This window comes from Ranitomeya variabilis, chromosome 6 (assembly GCF_051348905.1).
Source record: "Ranitomeya variabilis isolate aRanVar5 chromosome 6, aRanVar5.hap1, whole genome shotgun sequence".
Lineage (NCBI taxonomy): Eukaryota > Metazoa > Chordata > Amphibia > Anura > Dendrobatidae > Ranitomeya > Ranitomeya variabilis.
In genome coordinates this window covers 427,115,883-427,140,222 of record NC_135237.1, presented here as the reverse complement: position 1 = coordinate 427,140,222, position 24,340 = coordinate 427,115,883, and the positions used below count along the sequence as shown (strand labels likewise).

Here is a 24,340-nt window from a genome sequence, read left to right as displayed (position 1 = left end):
CTGCCGTGAAGTGCCGAGCAGCAGGACTTTGCTTGCACAGTCATTCTGTGCTGTCAGAAATCTTTTAAAGTCCTCCTCTTTCACCAATCTTCTGCCCAAAGTTAAAGTTTGATTACCGGTATATACAGTATATTTTAGAGGTTGCATTCTATGTTCAATTCCTTTTAGTTCCTGAAATTGAAGGTGATGCATCATATTTAAGCATAATAATCACGGTTGCTTATTTGTGTAGTATAAGTGTAGATTATGAAGTTCCTTCTTTAAAGAGTTTGTTGTCATTTGCTGGGGGTATAAATCCCGCATAATAAGACAGTGTCCAGTTAAACAAAGAATTTAATGGTACCATGCACTGATTAATTTTACTCCATGTTTTGCAGCAACTATGCCCATCCTTTTACTATGGAAATGTTAGTTTGTGCTGTGATGTACAGCAGCTGACAACTTTGAACACAAACCTGCAGCTACCCTTACAGTTCTTGTCCAGGTAAGTGGTTAGTTGAACCATTTACAGTGAGAAAATAAGTATTTGATACACTGCCGATTTCGCAAGTTTTCCCACCTACAAAGAAATGAAAAGGTCTGTAATTTTTATCATGGGTACACTTCAACTGTGAGAGGCAGGATCTAAAAAAAAATCCAGAAAATCATTGTATGATTTTTAAATAATGAAATTTGCATTTTATTGTATGAAATAAGTATTTGATCACCTGTCAACCAGCAAGAATTTTAAACTCACAGACCTTTGAGGCTATGTGCACACGATGCGGATTTGCTGCGGATCCGCAGCGGATTTTTCCGTGCAGAAACGCTGCAGATCTGCACTGTGATGTACAGTACAATGTTCTTCAATGGGGAAAAAAAAAAGCTGTGCAGATGGTGCGGAAAAATCAGTGCGGAATTGCTGTTTATTTCAAAGAAGTGCTTGTCACTTTTGTGCGGATCTGCAGCGTTTCAGCACCCCTCCATGTTAAAAATCCGCAGTGGCAAAAACCGCAGAAAATCCCCATCAATTCCGCATTAAAACTGCGGCAAATCCGCAGCTGCGGATTCTGCCAGGAGATGCGGATTTTGTGCAGAAAATTCTGCACCTCTTTTCCTACGTGTGCACATAGCCTTAGAATCCCCTTCTACTCTGCACTCATTGCCTGTATTAATTGCACCTGTCTGAACTCGTTACCTGTATAAAAAACCTATGTCCCCTCACTCAATTAATCACACTCCAACGTCTCCACCATGGCCAAGATCAAAGAGGTGGCTAAGGACACCAGTGAAAAAATTGTAGACCTGCACAAGGGTCAGGGGGGCTACAGGAAAATAGACAAGCAGCTTGGTGAGAAGGCAACCACTGTTTATCATAATTATTAGAAAATGGAAGAAACCCAAGATGACTGTCAATCTTCCGCGGTCTGGGGCTCCATGCAACATTTTGCCACGTGGTGTAAGAATGATTCTGAGAAAGTTTAGGAATCAGCCCAGGACTACACAGGAGGAACTGGTCTATGACCTGAAGAGAGCTGGGAACACAGTCTCAAACTTTACCGTTGGTAACACATTACGCTGTCGTGGATTAAAATCCTGCAGGAAACACAAGGCCCCCATGCTCACACTAGCACATATCCAGGCCTGTTTGAAGTTCACCAATGACCATCTGGATGATCCAGAGGAGGAATGGGAGAAGGTCATGTGGTCAGATGAGACCAAAATGGAACTTTTTGGTATCAACTACACTCCCTGTGTTTGGGGGAAGAAGGATGAGTACAACCCCAAGAATACTGTTCCAACCGTGAAGTGTGGTAGGGAAATCCTGATATTTTGGGGGGTGCTTTTCTGCAAAGGGGAGAGGATGACTGCCCTGTATTCAAGAGCCGATGGATGAGGTTGTGTATCGCGAGACTTTGGCCAACAACCTCCTTACCCCTCAGTAAGAGCGTTGATGATGGGCCATGGCTGGGTCTTCCAGCATGACAATGATCCGAAACACACAGCCAGGGTAACTAAGGCTTCTTTCACACTTCAGTTGTTTGGGTTCAGTCTGCTCCGACATATTGACGAATCCGTCAAAATTGTTGAGAAAACTGTTCTAACGGATCCGTTTTTTTGACGGATCCGTTACACGGATGCGTCAAAAAACGGATCCGTTAGAACCGTTGCAACCGTTTTTTACATCCGTTGGAACCGTTTTTTTATGGATCCGTTTTTTAAAAACCGAGGATCTCAATGTGATTGGCTAATACAAAGTTCTTGGAAATGTGACTGGCTACTGGAAACTACTGGGAAACTATATATACAGTGTATTTACACCACATCTTTGAAAGGTTGTAGAGAAAGTGGCAGAGATGGAAGGAGTACTGGCAAATATTGTGAACATATGTGCCGATTTCACTTTTGAGGCTAATCGGTTGGCAGTCATCATTCGGGACAAAGAGGAAGAAAGACTGCGCATCCTGCGGCAGCGGCGGAAAAGAAGTTTGTGGATCCATCCTATCACAGCCCGACGCATGACCCGTGGCGTTTATTCCACACTGTATACTGAATTGAGGGAAAATCCTGAAAAATTACTGGCAGGGTCTGTCTTGATGGCTGCTCGCAGGGTCTGTCTTGCTGGCTGGCACCGTGTTCTCTCTCTGCTTGATGGCACATTGAGGAATGAGGCCCACCTGTCCCTGTTTATATAGTTTTGGGGTTGTCTGGGCAAAGTATCTACTTTTTGGAGCATGCTCAATTGAAAAAAGCGGATTGGGGCGACGAATCCGCCAAATGACGGATTGCGATGGATCCGTCGCCCATAGGCGACCATTCTAGCAAATGGCGGACGTGACGAAACCGCCATTTTGGCGCAGACAAAAAAACGTTACAATGTCCGTCTATGTCTAGACGACGTCCGCCAAATCTCGACGGGTCCGTCACATGGCGGATGGAACGGACGACCATCCGCCACAAGCAGTCGCTAATGCAAGTCTATGGGAAAATAGCGGATCCGCCAAAAAAAAATTGGCGTATCCGCTATTTGACGAAAATGGCGGTTTCAAACTGACGCCAAAAGACTGAAGTGTGAAAGAGGCCTAGGAGTGGCTCCATAAGGAGCATTTCAAGATCCTGGAGTGGCCTAGCCAGTCTCCAGACATGAACACAATAGAAAAGCTTGGCAGGGAGCTGAAACTCAGTTGCCCTGCGACAGCCCCAAAACCTGAAAGATCCGGAGAAGATCTGTGAGGAGTGGGCCAAAATCCCTGCTGCAGTGTGTGCAAACTCGGTCAAGAACTACTAGGAAATTTCTGACCTCTGTAATTGCAAACAAAGGTTTCTGTGCCAAATATTAATTTCTGTTTTTCTATTGTGTCATATACTTCTTTCATTCAATAAAATGCAATTTCATTATTTACAAAAATGTTTTGTTTTTTTGATTGTCTCGCACAGTTGAAGTGTACCTACGATAAAAAAATTTCAGACCTCTCCATTCTTTTTAAGTAGGAAAACTGGCAGTGTATCAAATACTTATTTTCCCCACCGTACAACATAACACTGTAGTATTCCATTACATAATGGCACAATATCAGTGACACTGTTTTTCTCTGTAAGAAAAAAAAGTCCTGCACTGTAACTGTGCTTCCACTTCCATATTCTGCTGTATTCATTGGCCAGTACAAACCAAATTTAGATATTTGACATTTACTTACTGTATTGTAAAAGGGGGGAGAAAAGGTATGGGGAAACCAATTGTAAAGGAATCTGATATCACAAATTTCCCTTTAAGTTAATAGCAGGGTAGTAAAGTCAGGATTATTAAAAAGTAACCTCTCAGGTGAGAGTTCCTGTCTAAGTTAAGGTAGCCAAGTGGTTCTAATTACTAATTACTGACCAGTCATGTCTGTCTTTTTAGTCAGCTGTGAAGCAAGAAAATGTAACAGAGCAAGGCTTGTCAGTCATTGCAGTGGGGAGAAACTGCAGTCACAGCTGGCGCAGTCAGACGGCCATATAACATGGACGTGGGTCACCTCTCCATGCACGGACTGGTCGGCGGCTCTCCTGAACATGACAAGTGCATATAAATACGTGGAGCTGTCACTCGAGTCAGAGCTGCCGGCCAGTCCCAGCATTGCGATGCTGTCATCGTCCGTGTTATACCCTCACCTTGTGAATGTTGGGCGGGCCCTAAAACAAGGAACAGTGAGTGTATGTGCCGTATGTGACCATTCACCTGTGGCTCCAGCCAACGACTGGTAGAGAGTGAAGCTTGGCCAGGATCTGATGTACTCTATTTTCTGGCTTCTAATCACACTGCTAACTACACCATGTTCCAAATTATTATGCAAATTATATTTTTCTCGGATTTTCCTAAAAGGTCGATGCAAATGACAGTCTAATAAAAGTAATCACCCGTTAGATTATACATCGAATTTTATTGAAGAAACCTCCCAATGATAATTATTAGGCACAGTAGAATTTCTAAATATTTGATATGTTTTAAAGAACTGAAAATGCTCATTTGTGGAATTTGCAGCATTAGGAGGTCACATTCACTGAGCAAAAAAGCTATTTAACTCCAAAACATCCTAACAGGCCAAGTTACATGTAAACATAGGACCCCTTCTTTGATATCACCTTCACAATTCTTGCATCCATTGAACTTGTGAGTTTTTGGAGAGTTTCTGCTTGTATTTCTTTGCATGAAGTCAGAATAGCCTCCCAGAGCTTCTGTTTTCATGTGAACTGCCTCCCACCCTCTTAGATCTTTTGCTTAATGATACTCCAAAGGTTCTCTATAGGGTTAAGGTCAGGGAAGATGGTGGCCACACCATGAGTTTATCTCCTTTTATGCCCATAAGCAGCCAATGACTCAGAGGTATTCTTTGCAGCATGAGATGGTGCATTGTCATGCATGACGATGATTTTGCTCCTGAAGGCATGTTTCTGCTTTTTATACCATGGAAGAAACTTGTCAGTCAGAAACTCTATATACTATGCATAGGTCATTTTCACACCTTCAGGAACCTTAAACAGCTCTACCAGCTGTTTTCCTATGATTCTGGCCCAAAACATGACTCCTCCACCTCCTTGCTGACGTCGCAGCCTTGTTGGTACATGGTGGCCATCCACCAACCATCGACTATTCCATCAATCTGGCCATCCAGGGTTGCTCGACACTCATCAGTAAACAAGACTGTTTGAAAATTAGTCTTCATGTATGTCTGGACCCACTGCAACCGTTTCTGCTTGTGAACACTGTTTAAGGGTGGCCGAATAGTAGGTTTATGCTCCACAGCAAGCCTTTGAAGGATCCTACACTTTGAGGCACCAGCAGCTTCAAATAACTGTTTGCTGCTTTCTAATGGTATTTTGGCAGCTGCTCTCTTAATCCAATGAATTTGTTTGGTAGAAACCTTCCTCATTATGCCTTTATCTGCATGAACTCTGTCTGTGCTCTGTTTCAGTCACAAATCTCTTCACAGTAGGATGATCACTCTTAAGTTTTCGTGAAATATCTAATGTTTTCATACCTTGTCCAAGGCATTGCACTATTTAACACTTTTCAGCAGCAGAGAGATCCTTTTTATTTCCCATATTGCTTGAAACCTGTGGCCTGCCTAATAATGTGGAACATCATTTTTAAGTACCGTATATACTCGAGTATAAGCCGAGATTTTCAGCCCAAATTTTTGGGCTGAAAGTGCCCCTCTCGGCTTATACTCGAGTCATGATCGGTGGTGGGGTCGGCGGGTGAGCACGGTCATATACTTACCTGCTTCCGGCGTTCCTGTCGCTCCCCCTGCCCGTCCCACGGTCTTCGGGTGCCGCAGCCTCTTCCCCTGAGCGGTCACGTGGGACCGCTCATTAGAGAAATGAATAGGCTGCTCCACCCCCCATAGGGGCGGAGCCGCCTATTCATTTCTCTAATGAAGCGGTGCCGGTGACCGCTGATAGAGAAAGAGGCTGCGGCACCGAAGACAGGCAGGGGGAAGGAGCGGGACGCCGGGAGCAGGTAAGTATCGCATATTCACCTGTCCGCGTTCCACACGCCGGGCGCTGTCTCCATCTTCCCGGCGTCTCTCTCTCCTCACTGACTGTGCAGGTCAGAGGGCGCGATGACGCATATAGTGTGCGCGCCGCCCTCTGCCTGATCAGTCAGTGCGGAGAGACGCCGGGAAGATGGCGCCGAGGAGCTGCAAGCAAGACAGGTGAGTATGTGTTTTTTTTTTTTTTTTATTGCAGCAGCAGCAGCACAGATTTATGTGGAGCATCTATGGGGCAATGGTGCAGAGCATTATATATATGGCACAGCTATGGGGCAACGGTGCAGAGCACTATATGGCACAGCTATGGGGCAACGGTGCAGAGCACTATATGGCACAGCTATGGGGCAACGGTGCAGAGCACTATATGGCAGAGCTATGGGGCAATGGTGCAGAGCACTATATGGCACAGCTATGGGGCAACGGTGCAGAGCACTATATGGCACAGCTATGGGGCAACGGTGCAGAGCACTATATGGCACAGCTATGGGGCAATGGTGCAGAGCACTATATGGCACAGCTATGGGGCAACGGTGCAGAGCATTATATATATGGCACAGCTATGGGGCAATGGTGCAGAGCATTATATATATGGCACAGCTATGGGGCAACGGTGCAGAGCACTATATGGCACAGCTATGGGGCAACGGTGCAGAGCACTATATGGCAGAGCTATGGGGCAATGGTGCAGAGCACTATATGGCACAGCTATGGGGCAACGGTGCAGAGCATTATATGGCACAGCTATGGGGCAATGGTGCAGAGCATTATATATGGCACAGCTTTATGTGGAGCATCTATGGGGCCATAATGAATGGTATGGAGTATCTATTTCTAATTTTGAAATTCACCGGTACCTGCTGCATTTTCCACCCTAGGCTTATACTCGAGTCAATAAGTTTTCCCAGTTTTTTGTGGCAAAATTAGGGGGGTCGGCTTATACTCGGGTCGGCTTATACTCGAGTATATACGGTAGTTTTCCTTTAATTAGAATCACCTGGAAAACTAATTATCACATGTGTTTAAGATTGATTTCAGTGATCCATTGAGCCCTGAGACACAATACCATCCATGAGTTTATTTGAAAAACAAAACAATTAAATCTTTGACACTTAAAAATCTAATTTGCATAATAATTTGGAACACAGTGTAGAATAAAGACACATTTACATAACTAGAATAAAGACACACTTACAAATGTGGTAATCCGAAATGTACTACCCTGCCGTTAGACGGAAATGTGTGATGACCGGATCCCTTTAATTGGTTAGGTCACATCCTCTAAACCCTTGGAAGTTTTCAAGTTTGTTGAGTTTGAGGGAAATGAGCTTTAAAAATAATTTTAATATAATGATTATACATTCTATGTAATTTTTATCTTTATTTTCCAGGTGTCCTGCTTGTTTCTATAATTTAATGACTTTGTTTTGTGAGCTGACTTGTAGCCCTCAACAGTCGGAGTTTCTAAATATCACGGAAACCTTACCCTATGGTAAAAAGCAAAGCATTACAGGCATGCAGTATTTTATTGGGCAAAGTTTTGCAGATGGTAAGGAAGACATGCAGGTACAGATGTGTCAATTATTGTTGTGCTGCTTTTAGTTTTATATTAAAGATAGTCATGTAAGTGAAACATTTTCCATTCACCAGTTAGTAATTTATTATTGTACATGACCATATAAGCATAAAATGGTCTCTGGACTCTCCCACTAGTGACATAACTGATAGCAAGAGAGGAGTGGCCGCCCACAGTATGCCAGTGATTGCCAATAGTTGTGGTAGCCTGACCCATATAATTGCCAGGAATCCTTTGTTAGCAGTTGTAATTATCCCTAATGAGATCAGTAGTCACTGTTTGACCTAGTTATTCAGCCTTAAAGACATACATTTATCTAGGACACGACAAAATTATAGATTTTCCTGATCCCCCTCAAAATTCATCATACCATTCACAATAAAGCCTGTTTCACATGTTCCTACGGCAGTACGGAGATGTGGAGTACTGCGCTAGGGTGAAATATTAACTATGGACTCTTCTGTGATCTAGGTCTTTCCCCTTTTTAATATTTATTCTTCAGGAATGTACAACGCTTGCAAAGACGTGGAAGCTCCATCAAGTAATGTAAAGGCCTTGAGTTTAATGTGCGGGAAAGAAGCGAAAGACTGTAATGCCACTAACTGGATCCAGTACATGTTCAGCAAGAACAATGGGCAGATCCCTTTTACCATCACTCCTGTATTTTCTGGTACCTCGTTTGTCATATTTATTTATATGCATGGATAGTTTTCATGAATTTTTCTGTTGCAAAAAAAATTGTTGTAAACATGACAATCGTTCACATTGCTTGGCGTAAACCAGATTCTGATACAGACGATTTAGCGTGAAGACCACCATAAACACTCATTGGCGAACGTACTGATTTCCAGCAGACCGGCCAATCATCTAATGTGTATGGGGGCGAAGGACTGAGTCTTGGCCTAGAGATAAGCCAACACCTCAGGTGTATGCTATCTATATAATACCAACGTATGCTCAGCCGAGTGACCATGTATATGGGGGACACGGGAGAGAGTTGTTGGCTGAACAATCAGCAAAACTTAGTCTAAGGTGTATGGACACCTTAAATTTCATATATTGGTGCAATTGCTCTTTTCAAGAGTAATTGTTTTAATTTTTATTTCATCAATCAATATTAAACATGAGTACTGGCTGTTACATAGCGCTCCCCAAAAAATGACGTGATCGTGACTGGCACTGATCACATCAGTTTGACATCTTAAATGTCGCAATAAAGTATGACAAATGCAGCAAGGAGGGAAAATATCATAAGTAACCCAAAATGGTATTAATAAATCATCAGCTTCATGTGTCTAAAGAAAAAAAAAGATGTATTTTCATTGCTGTTGTAATTGTCCTGACTTAGAAAATCACATTGTCAGGTAATTACTACCGCACAATGAATGCTTTAACCCCTTCATGATTGGAGCTTTTTTCCGTTTTGCATTTTCATTTTTCGTTTCCCTTCTTCCCAGAGCCATAACTTCTATTTTTCCGTCAATATGGCCATGTGAAGGTTTATTTTTTGCGGGACGAGTTGTACTTTTGAACGACATCATTGATTTTAGCATGTCGTGTACTCGAAAATTCCAAGTGCGGTGAAATTGCAAAAAAAGTGAAATCCCACACTTGTTTTTTGTTTGGCTTTTTTGCAAGGTTCACTAAATGCTAAAACTGACCTGCCATTATTATTCTCCAGGTCATTACGAGTTCACAGACACCAAACATGTCTAGGTTGTTTTATATCTAAGTGGTGAAAAAAAATTCCAACATTTGCTTAAAAAAAAAAAAGCGCCATTTTCCGATACCTGTAGCATCTCCATTTTTTGTGATCTCTGGTTGGGTGAGGGCTTATTTTTTGCGTGCCGTGCTGATGATGCCACTTTTGTGCAGATAATGTTCTTTTGATCGCCCGTTATTGCATTTTAATGCAGTCTTGCGGTGACCAAAAATGTGTTAATCTGGCATTTCGATTTTTTTTTTTTTTTTTTTTTTTCTTCTCGCTACGCCGTTTAGCGATCAGGTTAATCCTTTTATTTAATTGATAGATCGGGCGATTCTGAATGCGGCAATACCAGTTATGTGTATGCTTGATTTTTTTAAACTATTTTTCTTTAAAAGGAATATGTTACCTACTTTTTTGTATATAAGCTGCAGCCACCGCCATCAGGGGCTTATCTACAGCACAAGCCCCCGATGTAACCTTTAAAGATAAGAAAAACAAGTTAGATTTACTGACCTGGGGGGCGGTCCGGTCCAGTGGTCGTTGCGATCTGGGTCCGACGCCTCCGAACTTCATGCAATGACGTCCTCTTCCTTGCTTCTGTCGCGGCTGCGGCGCAGGTGTACTTTATCTGCCCTGTTGAGGGCAGAGCAAAGTACTGAAGTGCAGAGTCCGAGAAGCCCAGCGCCTGCGCACTTCAGTACTTTACGCTGCCCGGACGACGACAGGCTTCAATAGTCTCCATGGGAGGCTAGAAGCTGCCACAACTTGATCGGCTCTGCTACATAGAGGCGATGATCAGATCGCCTCTATGTAGCAGAATTACTTCTCAAGGAGACCTCTGGTTGTTACGCCGATGACCCCCGATCATGTGACTGGGGTCAGCGATACGCGTATTTCCGGCCTGATGGTCGGAAGTGCAAGTTAAATGCCGCTGTCAGCGGGGAAAAACAAGTTAGATTTACTGACCTGGGGGGCGGTCCGGTCCAGTGGTCGTTGCGGTCTGGGTCCGACGCCTCCGAACTTCATGCAATGACGTCCTCTTCCTTGCTTCTGTCGCGGCTGCGGCGCAGGTGTACTTTATCTGCCCTGTTGAGGGCAGAGCAAAGTACTGAAGTGCAGAGTCCGAGAAGCCCAGCGCCTGCGCACTTCAGTACTTTACGCTGCCCGGACGACGACAGGCTTCAATAGTCTCCATGGGAGGCTAGAAGCTGCCACAACTTGATCGGCTCTGCTACATAGAGGCGATGATCAGATCGCCTCTATGTAGCAGAATTACTTCTCAAGGAGACCTCTGGTTGTTACGCCGATGACCCCCGATCATGTGACTGGGGTCAGCGATACGCGTATTTCCGGCCTGATGGTCGGAAGTGCAAGTTAAATGCCGCTGTCAGCGGGGTTGTATCCAGTTTAGAAGCCGTCCATTTGATAGGGGATAACTTTCTGACCAATGGGACAACCACCGTTCCTACCATCTGAATGCAGTAGAGTTGGAGCATGCGCACCTCTGCTTCTTTCATTCTCAATGGGACTGTGGAAGATGGCTCAACAGTGTGCTCGGCTTGTCTTTGGCACTCCCAAAAAGAATGAATGGAGCAGGGGTGCTCAAACTGGAGCTCCATTCTGACTTTGGGATCTGTGGGTGCTTCAGCAGTTGGACCCCTGCTATCAGGAAGTTCTCCCCTATCCAACAGAAAACGTCAAAACTTAATACAATTTATTCCTATAGACCTTCATTGGGAACCCCGTAAAGGGGCTAATGAGTCTCCTTATAGCCAGGAACAACTTTGATAATAGATACAAGGCTTTGAGAGATTAATATGACCCATTATTCCTAACTATCGGGGTGGGGGGGATGGCGGGGCATGCTCGATATGATACCCTATAGCCGTTTTTTAGCAGCGTATCAAAATTCTGACTTTACTTGCTTGCAATTACAGATGAGCCCTTCCTTCAAATGATTCCCATGAATAATGGAACCAAAGGATGCAATGAGTCAGTGGATGAAGATGGTGCTCCTTGCAGCTGCCAAGACTGCACTCCGGTTTGTGGGGAAAGACCTCAGCCTCCACCACCGCCAATGCCTTGGCTGATATGGGGTTTCGATGCCATGGTTGTTATCATGTGGCTGGCCTATGCTGTCTTTTTACTACTTTTCTGCACAGTAATCACTGGAGCTTGGTGCTACAGGTATGAGTACCACCTTTTCGGTTTGGCTTCCATGGTAAGGCCATGTTGATTCCAGTTTAGCGAGATGAAATGCCATCTGGATATTTATGATGCCATATCAGAATTATAACCTCTGTGATCCTGTAGTGATGACAATTGTGGTCTGCTTGAAGTTATGAGCATTGACTACACTGTTAGCGGAGGGAAGGAAATCTCTCGCCCTCATCTTCTTTATTTTGTTTCCCTTATCAGTTTCTAAATGATGAACTCTCTATAACAGCTTTATAGTGACGAACCTCTATGAAAATTAATCGTTTTGTTTCCCATTAAAATTACATGACGAATTCTGTGTAATTCCCATCCTTTCTTTACATTCTGCCACCACCAGGAATGCTATACATGGGTCACTTAGCTGATTTTGTTTAGACTCTGTTTTTTGCCACCATATGTTGCTTATAAACAGGAAATAGCATTGAAGATGATCTTTAAGTTAAATATGTAAGTCCAAAAAATGTTTTATGTTTCTACTGTCTGAAGACCTGGACTTCAGTAATGACAGCTGGATGCATTGATTGATTGAAAAGTTTAATGTCCGGATCACAAGTATTCTACAACAAAAGGAAAAATTCACAATCCTCCAACAACTGTTAGTACATTAGACACCATGTATTGAGCCAAACAGGGGTCTTACTCATGAACTTCTAGAAGACCCCTGTTTGGGGTTATATGTGGTGTCTTGAGTATTTATAACACCATTATTGTATTCTAGAAAATAAAGTGAAATTTCTATTACAAAGTAGCTCACCAGTATTACAAGAAAATTATTTTTTGACAAACTCATTGGCATCTGTGAATCAAAATTTGACATTACATGGTCTCCATTGTCCATGGGATGAGTGAAGCATTCTTGTAGGTGGCTCCTTTCTGCGTCTGTTGCTAGCTGTAGTTGTCTTGACCTTCACACACTCCTGGTAGGGACTGTATAAGTAAGACGTTGGGTATCTCCACTCCAGGAAATAGCTGTACTTCCAGCTTTTACCTGGAGTATCATTTAGTTTTACAGCAGCCAGTATTAACAGCAGCATAATTGACAGATTTTCACATGTCCTTTTTCTTTCAGGAGAAAGAAGATAGTTTCAGAATACGCCCCAATCGACACCACATTGGCCTATTCAGTCAACTACGCACCTATTTCAGGTATGACTAAAATGTACGGCTAGAATACGGGAGTAATTGTTTAGTGTAATCAGCAACCTAGAAATGTTACTGCACATATGCTGCAGCACATGTCATGAGGTTATTACAGTAATGCACATTCCTTAGGGATATAATTACTGTTCACTATCTTATATATTTATTAAGACTAACCCTTTAATTAACATTCTATCAGTTGGAAGTACCAAATATTCTTCATCAATGGGGCTCTAAACAGGGAGTTGTCTACTAACCTAAACTGCAAAATTTCTCTTAAGGCCCCACATTAGATGCTTCGTCCGACAGACGTCTCAATCTGCTGAACTCTTATACCAGTTACAAAATGCATAAATAGATTGGATGCCTGACCTTTGCTCCATTGATTCTCTATGGTGCTGCTGGAAAAAGACAAGCACAGTACTCAGTAGTGCCTTGGGAATGAAAGGGAGTGCAGGTCAAGCATGGCACTGCCACTCCATTCTGTGGATGTAAATTCCCCCTTTGCCGATCTGTGTTTCCATGTGCTCAGACCCCCACCGATCCCTAAGTTATGACCTAGTCTTTGGATAGGCAATAACTTGCTTTCACCGTACAGCCTCAATATCACTTGTGCAAAATGCATTGGAAGTCTTGCCATAAACCTTTTGTATTGATGCAGGTGAGCCTTCGTGCTGTGATCGAATTGGAGAGTGGCTTGAGAACTGTCTCCGAGTGGCTTTTACAAAATGGGGATCATTTTGTGTCCGGAATCCCTGGACTATCATCTTTTTCTCCCTTGCTGTTATTGCTGCGTGCTGCTCGGGGCTGAAGTTTATGCGTATTACTACGGACCCAGTGGAGCTGTGGTCAGATCCGGACAGCCAAGCTCGGAGAGAGAAGGATTACTTTGACACACACTTTGGACCTTTCTTCCGCACAGAGCAGCTGATCATCACTGCTCCCTACACTGAGGCAGAAACGTATTCCCCATATCCATCAGGATCTCCTGTGCCTTTTGGCCCACCTTTAACATTTGGCATTCTGGCCGAGGTAACAGCCAATTCGTTGTGAAAACTTGTATAAAAAAATCTTTGGTAACAAGTGGCTGACATCCATTTGTATTCTAGTTGCTTTCCAGAAATAAGACTTTTTCTACTTGTTTTACAATTAAATGGTCACATTTGAGCAGTTTTATAATATGTGGCTTTTTACCTTTTATATTGTATTTTGTCCACCTTCTTAAACAACTGATAATTAACAGGACAGCATAGTATGGCGTTACCATTTTTCATTATTACATGACAAATGGGCAACACATGTGCGGCTCGTGCTTTCTCCATCGCCACATTGGGGGCACAGGACCGTGGGTGTATGCTGCTGCCACTAGGAGGCTGACACTAAGTAAATACAAAAAGGGTTAGCTCCTCCTCTGCAGTATACACTGCCCACTGGCACCGGATAATACCAGTTCTTGCTTAGTGTCCGTAGGAGGCACAGTGCGTCTGTTTTTACTTAGTGTCAGCCTCCTAGTGGCAGCAGCAAACACCCACGGTCCTGTGTCCCCCAGTGAGTGGCTCAGAGAAAAGGATTTTACGGTGAGTACACAAAAATCCCTATGTTAACGTTATAGCTCTTAATTGAGTGATTCGTGTAGCAGAACATTTTCAGGGGACAATCTGCTCACTGTATTACCATCTCTACGTTTAGACAGACACTGGCTCATCAATAACTTCACGTCCGTGCTCAGGATTATCTGTTAGATTGGGCCCATCGCACATTATTGGCTTCTCATGCATGCAAGTGCTTCACATCAATAAGTGCAGATCTGCTCTACTGACTCCTGCCTGACAGCTTCTATGCCTTGTGACTTCAAGCAAAGGAGCAGTCAGTCTAGCAGGAAGTGGCAGGGAATGGAGCTGGAGTGACACAGGTTTCAGTTCTACCATAGCTTCTTGCATGTCTATTCACATGCTGAATTTCTCAGTAACAGATTGGCTATGTACGGTAACTGTATTGCAGGACCTGTCTTTGAAAGAGGTACATTCATATATAAATGGTGGGGGAGAACATCTTTCTGATAGATTCTCTTTTAAAACCCTGTTTGTTACCAGTGTTAGTTCTTCATAGCCAGGATGCCTTTATACCACATATTTGTGAAGGAGCCTTCTCTGCCAGGACCCGACAAGTCTCGTTACAAACCCTGGACTGTCCTAATAGATGAAGTGGAGCCTTTTCTTCTCTTCCCACTCCAGTAGCCCAAGCCTTTCCTGTTTCTTATTCCGTGCTATCCTCATAAAATGCTATGTACTTGAGTTGGTTTTTTTCTTTTTACTATCTGCAATGTTACAGAATTTTTCTACTTCTCCAGGTTTTGGAGCTACAAAATGCTATTGAAAACTTAACTGCTGAATACCAAAATGAGACTGTGATGCTGAAAGACATCTGCTTGTCTCCTCTCGCTCCATATAACACCAACTGCACAATCCTCAGTGTCCTAAACTACTTCCAGAACAGCTATTCCGTACTGAATCATACCGTAATGGATCAATATGGGTTTTACGTTGTGGCGGACTACCACACTCACTTCTTGTACTGTGTGCAGTAAGTTAACATTCTGTTTTTATCTAAACTCTAGTACAAATCACACATGTTTCTTTTACTATTAATTGTTTCAGTATAATATGAGGAAGACTCCCTCCTGGAGACAGGTCCTGCACAGTTAATCTTTCAGAGACATTATGTCACAGCCTTGGGTAATGTTTTTCTTCACGCTAAGGCCACGTGCTGAGTAATAGAGGTTTTTTTACCTCAGTATTTGTAAGCCAAAATCAGGAGTGGAGCAATCAGAGGAAAAGTATAATAGAAATAGGTCACCACTTTTTTACCCACTCCTGGTTTTTGCTCACAAATACTGGTGTAAAGTAGTCACCAAATACTGAATATGTGAACATGGCTTAAGACTAGATTTCCACAGGCCACAAACACCGGGGATCTAAATCTGCTGAGTTTTACAGTAACAGCACATTGTATGCATCTGTCGCAGTGAATATCCACAAAATTCACCAGCATTGCAGGTTTTAAAGGAAATCTGTCATGTCTACAAACGCTATTAACTTTCGGTTATGGGGTTCACCTGCAGGTTAATAGCATTTTGAACCGGCCCGGTGCCTGCACTTAATTTCATACTGGCACCTAACTTTCCTAACTTTATTCCTCCCTGAAGCTTTCGGTTTTCAGTCATGAGGCTCGCGTGTGTAGTCGCTGCTCTGTGTATAGAGAGCGGCGAATGTAGTTATGCCCCCGGCACTGACTGACCGCTGGCTCAGCATTATGGCTGGCTGGCAAGTCAGTGTCGGAACACGGTGACAGCCGCCGATCTCTATACAAGTGGCAACTGAACACACTCTTGACTGAAACCTTAAAGGAATAAAGTTAATTTTCAACTGGCAGCAGAACTCTAAGTGTGGGAGCTGGGCAGGTTCAGAAAGTTATCAACCTACAGGTTAAAGGGGTTGTGTGGTCCAAATCAATAAGGGTATGTTTCCACGTGCCGGATTACATCCGGATTGGCTGCGGATTGAACTCTTTGTACAACTGCAGCATTCAACCCGCAGCATCCAGATGTTACAGCATAGTGGAGGTGATTTTATGAAATCCCGTCTCCACTATGCGTGCGAACACGCATCCGGAGGCCCTGCATTTATGGACATGCGGCCGGTTTTTTTTAGAACGCAGCATGTCTGTTTACCATGCAGCGATGCTCCGTAAATCACAGGGCCCTATGTATGGGGTGCGGAGATTCCGGATGTGTGCAATGAACACATCTGGAATCACCGCGTGTACGGAAGGGGTTGGCGCTTTGGGCGGCATGGGTTTTCAGCTCCGTCCAAAGCGCCATCATTACAGAACGTGGGCATGCACCCTTATTGAATCCACCCAGCACACGCACTGTGCACTGTGAGGTTTCGCCGGTTTCTGAGCCAGGAGCACAGGGTCTGAGTTATACATGCGCGGCCTCACTCCATAGCAAGTGTATGGAGTGAGGCCACGCCCATGAGACTCTGGTCCAGACTCCGAAACCGGCAAATCCCAACAGCACACAGTGCGTGTCCTGGGGGTTTCATAAGTCTGAAGTCACACAGTGTTTTCAGACTTATCGATTTGGACTGGGCAACCCTTTTTAATGGCGTTTTTTTATCTGATAGGTTCCCTTCAAATCCTTAACATCTACAGCATAAGATAACGTGTTAACCAAAAAAGGTGAAACCTGTGTTAAGATTATCTGGATTGATCATTATTAGATACTTGGGGATGGCAGCCTTAACACTGCATGCACTTTAGAGTTCAGTTTCAATTTTATCAACTTAGAAAAAATCCCTCTTTTTTCAGCTGGCTGTGTAGTAATACTGAGGCGGCCAAAGCAAACAGTCCAATAGTTTCAATGATGCCATGTTGCAAAAAAGAGGTGTCTATATCATTTAACGTTATATGATAGGATCTCTGCAGTGGTTCTCTACCATCAGTAAGTTTTATATACTTTTCTGTGGCAGGAAATATAGCCGGCGTAATTACAATGACAGGCACTATTCGGCTCCACAATTCTTTAAAAGGGAAATCTTAAGCCTTTATTTCGGACACCGGTTAAAAAATCCATAACACAAAGATTTAGAGCGCCATGCCTTTGTGTCTGAATTTCTATTCACTACGACGAAGAATATAAATGTGATGTTGGAAACATCTAGGCTATTATGCTATTTATGTTCATTTTTAATGTGTCCAAAATAAAGGCTGAATATTTCACTCATTACCTATTTTGGTGCTTGACCAATATACACTGCTCAAAAAAATAAAGGGAAAATGTAAACAACAGAATACAACTCCAAGTAAGTCAAACTTCTGTGAAATCAAACTGTCCACTTAGGAAGCAACACTGTTTGACAATCAATTTCACATGCTGTTGTGCAAATGGAATAGACAACAGATGGAAATTATTGGCAATTATCAAGACACACTCAAAGGAGTGGTTCTGCAGGTGGGGACCACAGACCACATCTCAGTACCAATGCTTTCTGGCTGATGTTTTGGTAACTTTTGAATGTTGGTTGTGCTTTCACACTCGTGGTAGCATGAGACGGACTCTACAACCCACACAAGTGGCTCTGGTAGTGCAGCTCATCCAGGATGGCACATCAATGCGAGCTATGGCAAGAAGGTTTGCTGTGTCTCAGTGTAGTGTCCAGAGGCTGGAGGCACTACCAGTAGACAGGCCAATAAACCAGGAGACGTGGAGGGGGCCGTAGGAGGGCAACAACCCAGCAGCAGGACCGCTACCTCAGCCTTTGTGCAAGGAGGAACAGGAGGAGCACTGCCAGAGCTCTGCAAAATGACCTCCAGCAGGCCACGAATGTGCATGTGTCTGCACAAACGGTTAGAAACAGACACCATGAGGATGGTCTGAGTGCCCAACGTCCACAGATAAAGGTTGTGCTCACAGCCCAACACCATGCAGGACACTTGGCATTTGCCACAAAACACCAGGATTGGCAAATTCGCCACTGGCACCCTGTGCTCTTCACAGATGAAAGCAGGTTCACACTGAGCACATGTGACAGACGTGACAGAGTCTGGAGACGCCATGGAGAGCGATCTGCTGCCTGCAACATCCTTCAGCATGATCGGTTTGGCAGTAGTTAGTAATAGTGTGGGGTGGAATTTCTGTGGAGGGCCGCACAGCCCTCCATGTGCTCGTCAGAGGTAGCCTGACTGCCATTAGGTACCGAGAAGAGATCCTCAGACCCCTTGTGAGACCATATGCTGGTGCGGTTGGTCCTGGGTTCCTCCTAATGCAGGACAATGCCAGACCTCATGTGGCTGGAGTGTGTCAGTAGTTCCTGCAAGATGAAGGCATTGAAGCTATGGACTGGCCCGCCCGTTCCCCAGACCTGAATCCGATTGAACACATCTGGGACATCATGTCTCGCACCATCCACCAATGTCACGTTGCACCACAGACTGTCCAGGAGTTGTCGGATGTTTTAGTCCAGGTCTGGGAGGAGATCCCTCAAGAGACCATCCGCCGCCTCATCAGGAGCATGCCCAGGCGTTGTACAGTAGAGAGGTTATACAGGCACGTGGAGGCCACACACACTACTGAGCTTCATTTTGACTTGTTTTAAGGACATTACATTTCACTTTAATTTTGTGTGTGACTCCAAATCCAGGCCTCTATTGGTTATTGAATTTGATTTCCATTGATGATTTTTGTGTGATTTTGTTATCAGCACATTCAACTTTGTACAGAACAAAGTAGTCAGTGAGAATATTTCATTCATTCAGATCTAGGATGTGTAATTTGAGTGTTCCCTTTATTTTGTTGAGCAGTGTATATTTGTTTGTTTTCTCTACTTGGATTGCAAACGGCTCTACCAGGATGGGTCTGTGCACATTATTGTAGGTGAGCTGGCAAATAGCCTATGTTATCTGGAATTACAATGACTATAATTTTATGAAGACATTTTATCTATGTCCTTATTGTACTACCTTATCTTGCGTGTTCTCTTTAATATGACACAATTATGCACGAGGCGTGTGAGGAAAGTTAAAATCTGAACCAGCAAATGGAAAGGTTTAAAGCAGGGGTGGGGAACCTCAGGCCAGGGCCATTTCCGACCCTCGATGACGTTTTATCAGGCCCTTGAGCAGATCATCAGGGACCATATTCTTGGGCAAGGAGCTGTATTTTGATAACAACCAGCTCATTCATTTCTTCTTGCTCTGTCAGCACACACGCAGTGCTCCCTACTGAACACTGAAGGGCATGCAGTGAAATATTACATCCTAAAACCAGTGCCAGTGTCAGGATGTACTTTATGGGCAGAGTTTGTACGGCCCCCAAAGGATGGTAGAAATATCCAAATGGCCCTTGGCAGAAAAAAAGATTGCCCACCCCTGGTTTAAAGGTCCCTTGAATAAGTCTGCCTCCTTCATATGGTGCCATTCTTGTCCATGGGCTGCTTCTAATGTAGCAGCTCCTCCCCATTTAATGGAAGAGCTCGAGTGCTACAGTACCAGACCCAGTCCATCGACAACACTGACACTGCTTAATAGAGGGGGGAAAAACACCTTCTCACCCTTCCAATTCTGCTCAAATTTCTTAGTTTTTTTTTTTAAGATGTGTATGACTTATTGTAACCACTGCACCCCACAGATCTCCGACGTCGCTAAATGATACTTCTGCCCTTCATGATCCGTGCATGGGAACATTTGGTGGGCCAATCTTTCCTTGGCTTGTGCTTGGAGGCTATGATGGTATGATAAATGTAGTATACAATGTTTTTTATGTCTGCAGCTTGAGTGCAAATTTTGTTTTGCTCACAAGTATGTGCCTGCTCTCACTTGCCACTGACATGGAGGTATATGGAAAAAAAATAGCTGATGTTATTGATGCAGATGGGATTGTGCTTCCTGTCATTTTCTTTCCTGATCTACGGCATAGGACACAGTGTGCCCAACAGCAGAGCGCTGAGTGGAGACTTCACGGCAGAAGCAATCCCTTTCCAGGGGGCTGACCCCTCCGCAGACAGCACACATGCTCCAATTACATACAGTGCGGAAAAAAAGCATTTAGTCCTGGTGCCAGCTCGGGGTTTTGAACCGGAAAGGAAAGAAGCCAAATCGCCTGTGCCGTGTCTTTGTTTTTGTCTTAGAAACTTTACTGACTTTCTTTAAAGCTACTCCAGATTTGTCATCTAGCATGAGCCAATATGATACTTTTTGCACACTACTGACTGTTTGCACTGGCAGTATATTGGACAAGGTTAGTCGGCCTGCCCCGGTGTTTTTATACTCGCAGCACGTAGTTTCTCAGCAGGCCCATCACTTCTTGATGCTTCTTAGAGGTAATCGGGCAATGATTAGGCTACGTCAGACTAGTCCTGTGAATACATACCACTCGCTCGTACTACAAGCATCACCTGAGCGTAAAGATCATAAAACATAACTTAATCAAATTAACCATGAGCCGCACCTAAAAATTGAGAGACCATGCAGAACAAAAATGCAGGATTCAGTCAGTGCAAACAATGACTGCAGTAGTCACCATGACACCAGTATGGTTTTTTTGAGGGCTAGGGGAGAGGAGTGTAAGTATCTGACCATGTGCTTAGCCTTAGATTCATCATGGTGTATTCACCTGTACTAATAGTGTTCTGTGCGGCCAAACCATATGAATGTTTTTAGTTTTTTACTTTCTGCAGATTGAACCGCTTTTTACCTGTAAATATGTCTACAACCTCCATCAAGAAATCTACCATTAGTTTACACATCTAGTTTCAATAAGGTCTTTTTCATTTGTTTTATAATTCAGACCTCTAATTACATTTTCTTGCAGGAGAGAATTACAACAATGCAACAGCCCTTGTGATTACGTTCCCTGTGAACAACTTCCACAATGACACTGAGAAAATAAATAAAGCAAAAGCCTGGGAGAAAGCGTACGTATAGCCTCTTCCGCCATGTCACTGACCATCAGTAACCTCGCCTCCAGATAGCCCCACTTCCTGAATCTCACAAGGAACCACGTGGAGCTTCCTTTTTTAACAATTATTTTCAACTTGAAAAACACAGAATAGCTGTAGGGTTTTTGCCAACAAATTATTTGTATTTTACATTTCTGTATATTTTTTTTCCATAGATTTATCAACTTTGTAGAAAATTACAATAATTCAAATTTATCAATTGCATTTTCTACTGAGAGGAGCATTGAGGATGAAATAAACCGTGAAAGCACAAGTGACATAACCACAGTTCTCATCAGCTACGCCCTGATGTTTGTCTACATCTCCCTGGCACTGGGCAGCGTTAACCACTGCAGCAGCATCTTGGTGTGTATCCTGTACATGTGTTTAGATTTAGTACGAAGTCCAGAGCCCCCCAATACCCTCCAGATGGCTGTCAGCTCTCTCTACTTTCCCTCCTATGTTCTAGATGAGTGAGCCGTTGCCAGACTCATGGCTGCTGCTTATTTCTAGAGAACAAAAGCGTCGACAGTCAGAAATCAGACATGCCAGATAATTAACTACCCCTGTAATCCTCTGTCAGGGGCCTCCCATACACATGTGGCTGTCTGACAAATTTTTAGTTATCGGTGAATTCGGCCAACGTTGGCTTGTTTACATACCTTAAAGGGAACCTGTCACCCCCCTTCCCCCAATCGTTTCAAACTAGAAGAGCCACCTTGTGCAGCAGTAATGCTGCATTCTGACAAGGTGGCTCTTTTAGTTCTGGGTGCTGTAACTAGAGAAATAATCAGTTTTATAATTTGTCCGAAATACCTGGTCCTCAGTCAAGGAGGCCGGCGTTTCCCCCCTGCTTCAGACAGCACACTGCTGTCACTCACATCTTCTTGGCGCCGGGCGCTGCCTCCTCCTCGCCGCTGTTTTCAGAAGTACCCGGCGCCTGCGCTCTTTTTCCCCTGCCTGGTGCAGGCGCAGTGAGCGCTGCCCGTCTTTCCTCATATGCAGCCCAGCTGACTGCGCCTGTGCGGCCGCCCTGCCTGTGAATCCCAGCCCCGCCTGTGAATCCCAGCCCCGCAGTGACTTATGATTTATTCACATTGCGGGGCTGGGATTCACAGGCAGGGCGGCCGCGCAGGCGCAGTCAGCGAGGCTGCATATGAGGAAAGACGGCCAGCGCTCACTGCGCCTGCACCAGGCAGGGGAAAAGAGCGCAGGCGCCGGCTACTTTTGAAAACAGCGGTGAGGAGGCGGCGCCCGGCGCCAAGAAGATGTGAGTGACAGCTGTGTGCTGTCTGAAGCAGGGGGGAAACGCCGGCCTACTTGACTGAGGAGCAGGTATTTTAGACAAATTATAAAACGGATTATTTCTCTAGTTACAGCACCCAGAACTTTTTAAAAGAGCCACCTTGCCAGAATGCAGCATTACTGCTGCACAAGGTGGCTCTTTTAGTTTGAAACGACTGGGGGGGGGGGTGACAGGTTCCCTTTAAGGAATGGAATTTTTATGACTTGATATCTTATAAAAAAAAAAAAAAAAATAGCATATTAAATTTACTGTTCTTTCTACACATTGCAATATTTTTTATATTAATCCAGTACATGTAAAATATGAAATGATTTTGTCGTGTCCTATCCCTAGATGATGACTTTGAGCCCCTGGTGCTGCACACCCGCTTACTTGTCTTCTAGGCCCTGCTCCCACTAATGCATCGGCTACATCCAATTTCACAACTTGACAGCAGTCCCCTGATAAAAATGGTTTCTGAACAGAAAATGTATTGCTACCAACTTAACCAGTTGCTCTAAAACCTACCTACAGCTTGAAAGGGTTTGTAAACCCTTGAACTTTTTTTTTTTTTTAATTATTATTATTATTATAAAGTATTGCAAAATGTTATGATCTACACAGTGAAGGTTTTCACACTGTTGATCTGTATCTCAATGAAGACTGCGGTTATGTAATAACGGATCCTAAATTTTTCTTTCCTCCATATTACAGGTGGACTCTAAAATCTCTCTGGGTGTATCCGGTATCCTGATTGTTCTGAGTTCTGTGGCCTGTTCTCTGGGGATCTTCAGTTATATTGGTATCCCACTTACTCTTATAGTAATAGAAGTCATCCCATTTTTGGTTCTTGCCGTTGGCGTGGATAACATATACATCATTGTGCAGACTTTACAGGTGCAGTACTTAGTTTGATTATGCATTGAATATTCAGTCTTACGAGAAAAATTTTGCTAACACACCTGCAGTACATGGTTCTCCCCACCAGGTAGTGAGGTCCTAAAACTCCGGAGTTTAATTGTTTATTTGAATCCAATAATTTCTATAGCTTAAAATGTCGCATAGATTTTTCTCACTTACATCGTCCGATTCAGCAAACTTGGAGAAAACCACAAGAGAAAACAAAAACTTCTTGTGATCCTGGGGAGAACAGATTCTCCAGCCAGGAGTAAAGGAATAATCATGGGTTCACATTAGTTACAGGTTTTATGTCTTTATTTATGTCAAATGTACATGGGGAAGCTATACTCCCCTCAGGAATCCGGTCTCCCCTCTCCAGCATACTGTCTCCACCACACCGGCATGACCTTGCAACCAATCGAGGCTGCAGTGACCAGGTGCCGATAGTTATTATGTCATACTTTGCAGTCTGGAGAAGACTTATTGCATGGCAGCGGATTCCCTGGGGAAGTATTGTATATTTTCTTCTACCTGCATGCTGTGGAAAAAAACTGTAATATTTATTTTCAGTTGCACAATCTATTTATTTTGTTTATTATGCAGAAAAAAAGAGCACTTGACTCTTTCATTATTTGGGTGATTAGCGGCCTGTCTGGATGCATCAGGTTTTTGGTTTTTTTTTTCATTTTGATAGCAGGAATAGCATAGACTACAGCATTATTCTTGCCTTTTACACAAAACCCCCAAACACCTGACCATATCTTTCAGTTATAGAATTTCAGGTCTAGTTCACAGCCGATCTGTCAGACCTGTTTTTTTGCTCGATGACATTAATGCGATGGTATAATTATGTACGTTGTTTTATAGAGGGATGAACGACTTCAAGGGGAAAAACTTGATCAGCAGATTGGCCGAGTTCTGGGTGATGTGGCCCCCAGCATATTCCTTTCTGCCTTCTCTGAGACTGTGGCCTTTTTCTTAGGTAATTTTTCATTCCATAGCTTG

At 43.7% G+C, this 24,340-nt stretch overlaps 1 protein-coding gene across 1 annotated transcript in view; it reads left to right on the top strand.

Moving 5' to 3' along the window:
* The window catches only part of NPC1 (NPC intracellular cholesterol transporter 1), an 88,376-nt gene that overhangs the window by 47,565 nt on the left and 16,471 nt on the right, over positions 1-24,340 (top strand). The window contains exons 3-14 of the mRNA XM_077270359.1: positions 378-484; positions 7,403-7,560; positions 8,090-8,257; positions 11,233-11,482; positions 12,582-12,658; positions 13,314-13,684; positions 15,003-15,235; positions 19,842-19,942; positions 21,024-21,126; positions 21,327-21,516; positions 23,150-23,332; positions 24,203-24,317. Of these exons, the coding sequence (XP_077126474.1) occupies positions 378-484; positions 7,403-7,560; positions 8,090-8,257; positions 11,233-11,482; positions 12,582-12,658; positions 13,314-13,684; positions 15,003-15,235; positions 19,842-19,942; positions 21,024-21,126; positions 21,327-21,516; positions 23,150-23,332; positions 24,203-24,317 (2,056 nt within the window). The remainder of the gene's footprint in view (positions 1-377; positions 485-7,402; positions 7,561-8,089; positions 8,258-11,232; positions 11,483-12,581; positions 12,659-13,313; positions 13,685-15,002; positions 15,236-19,841; positions 19,943-21,023; positions 21,127-21,326; positions 21,517-23,149; positions 23,333-24,202; positions 24,318-24,340) is intronic.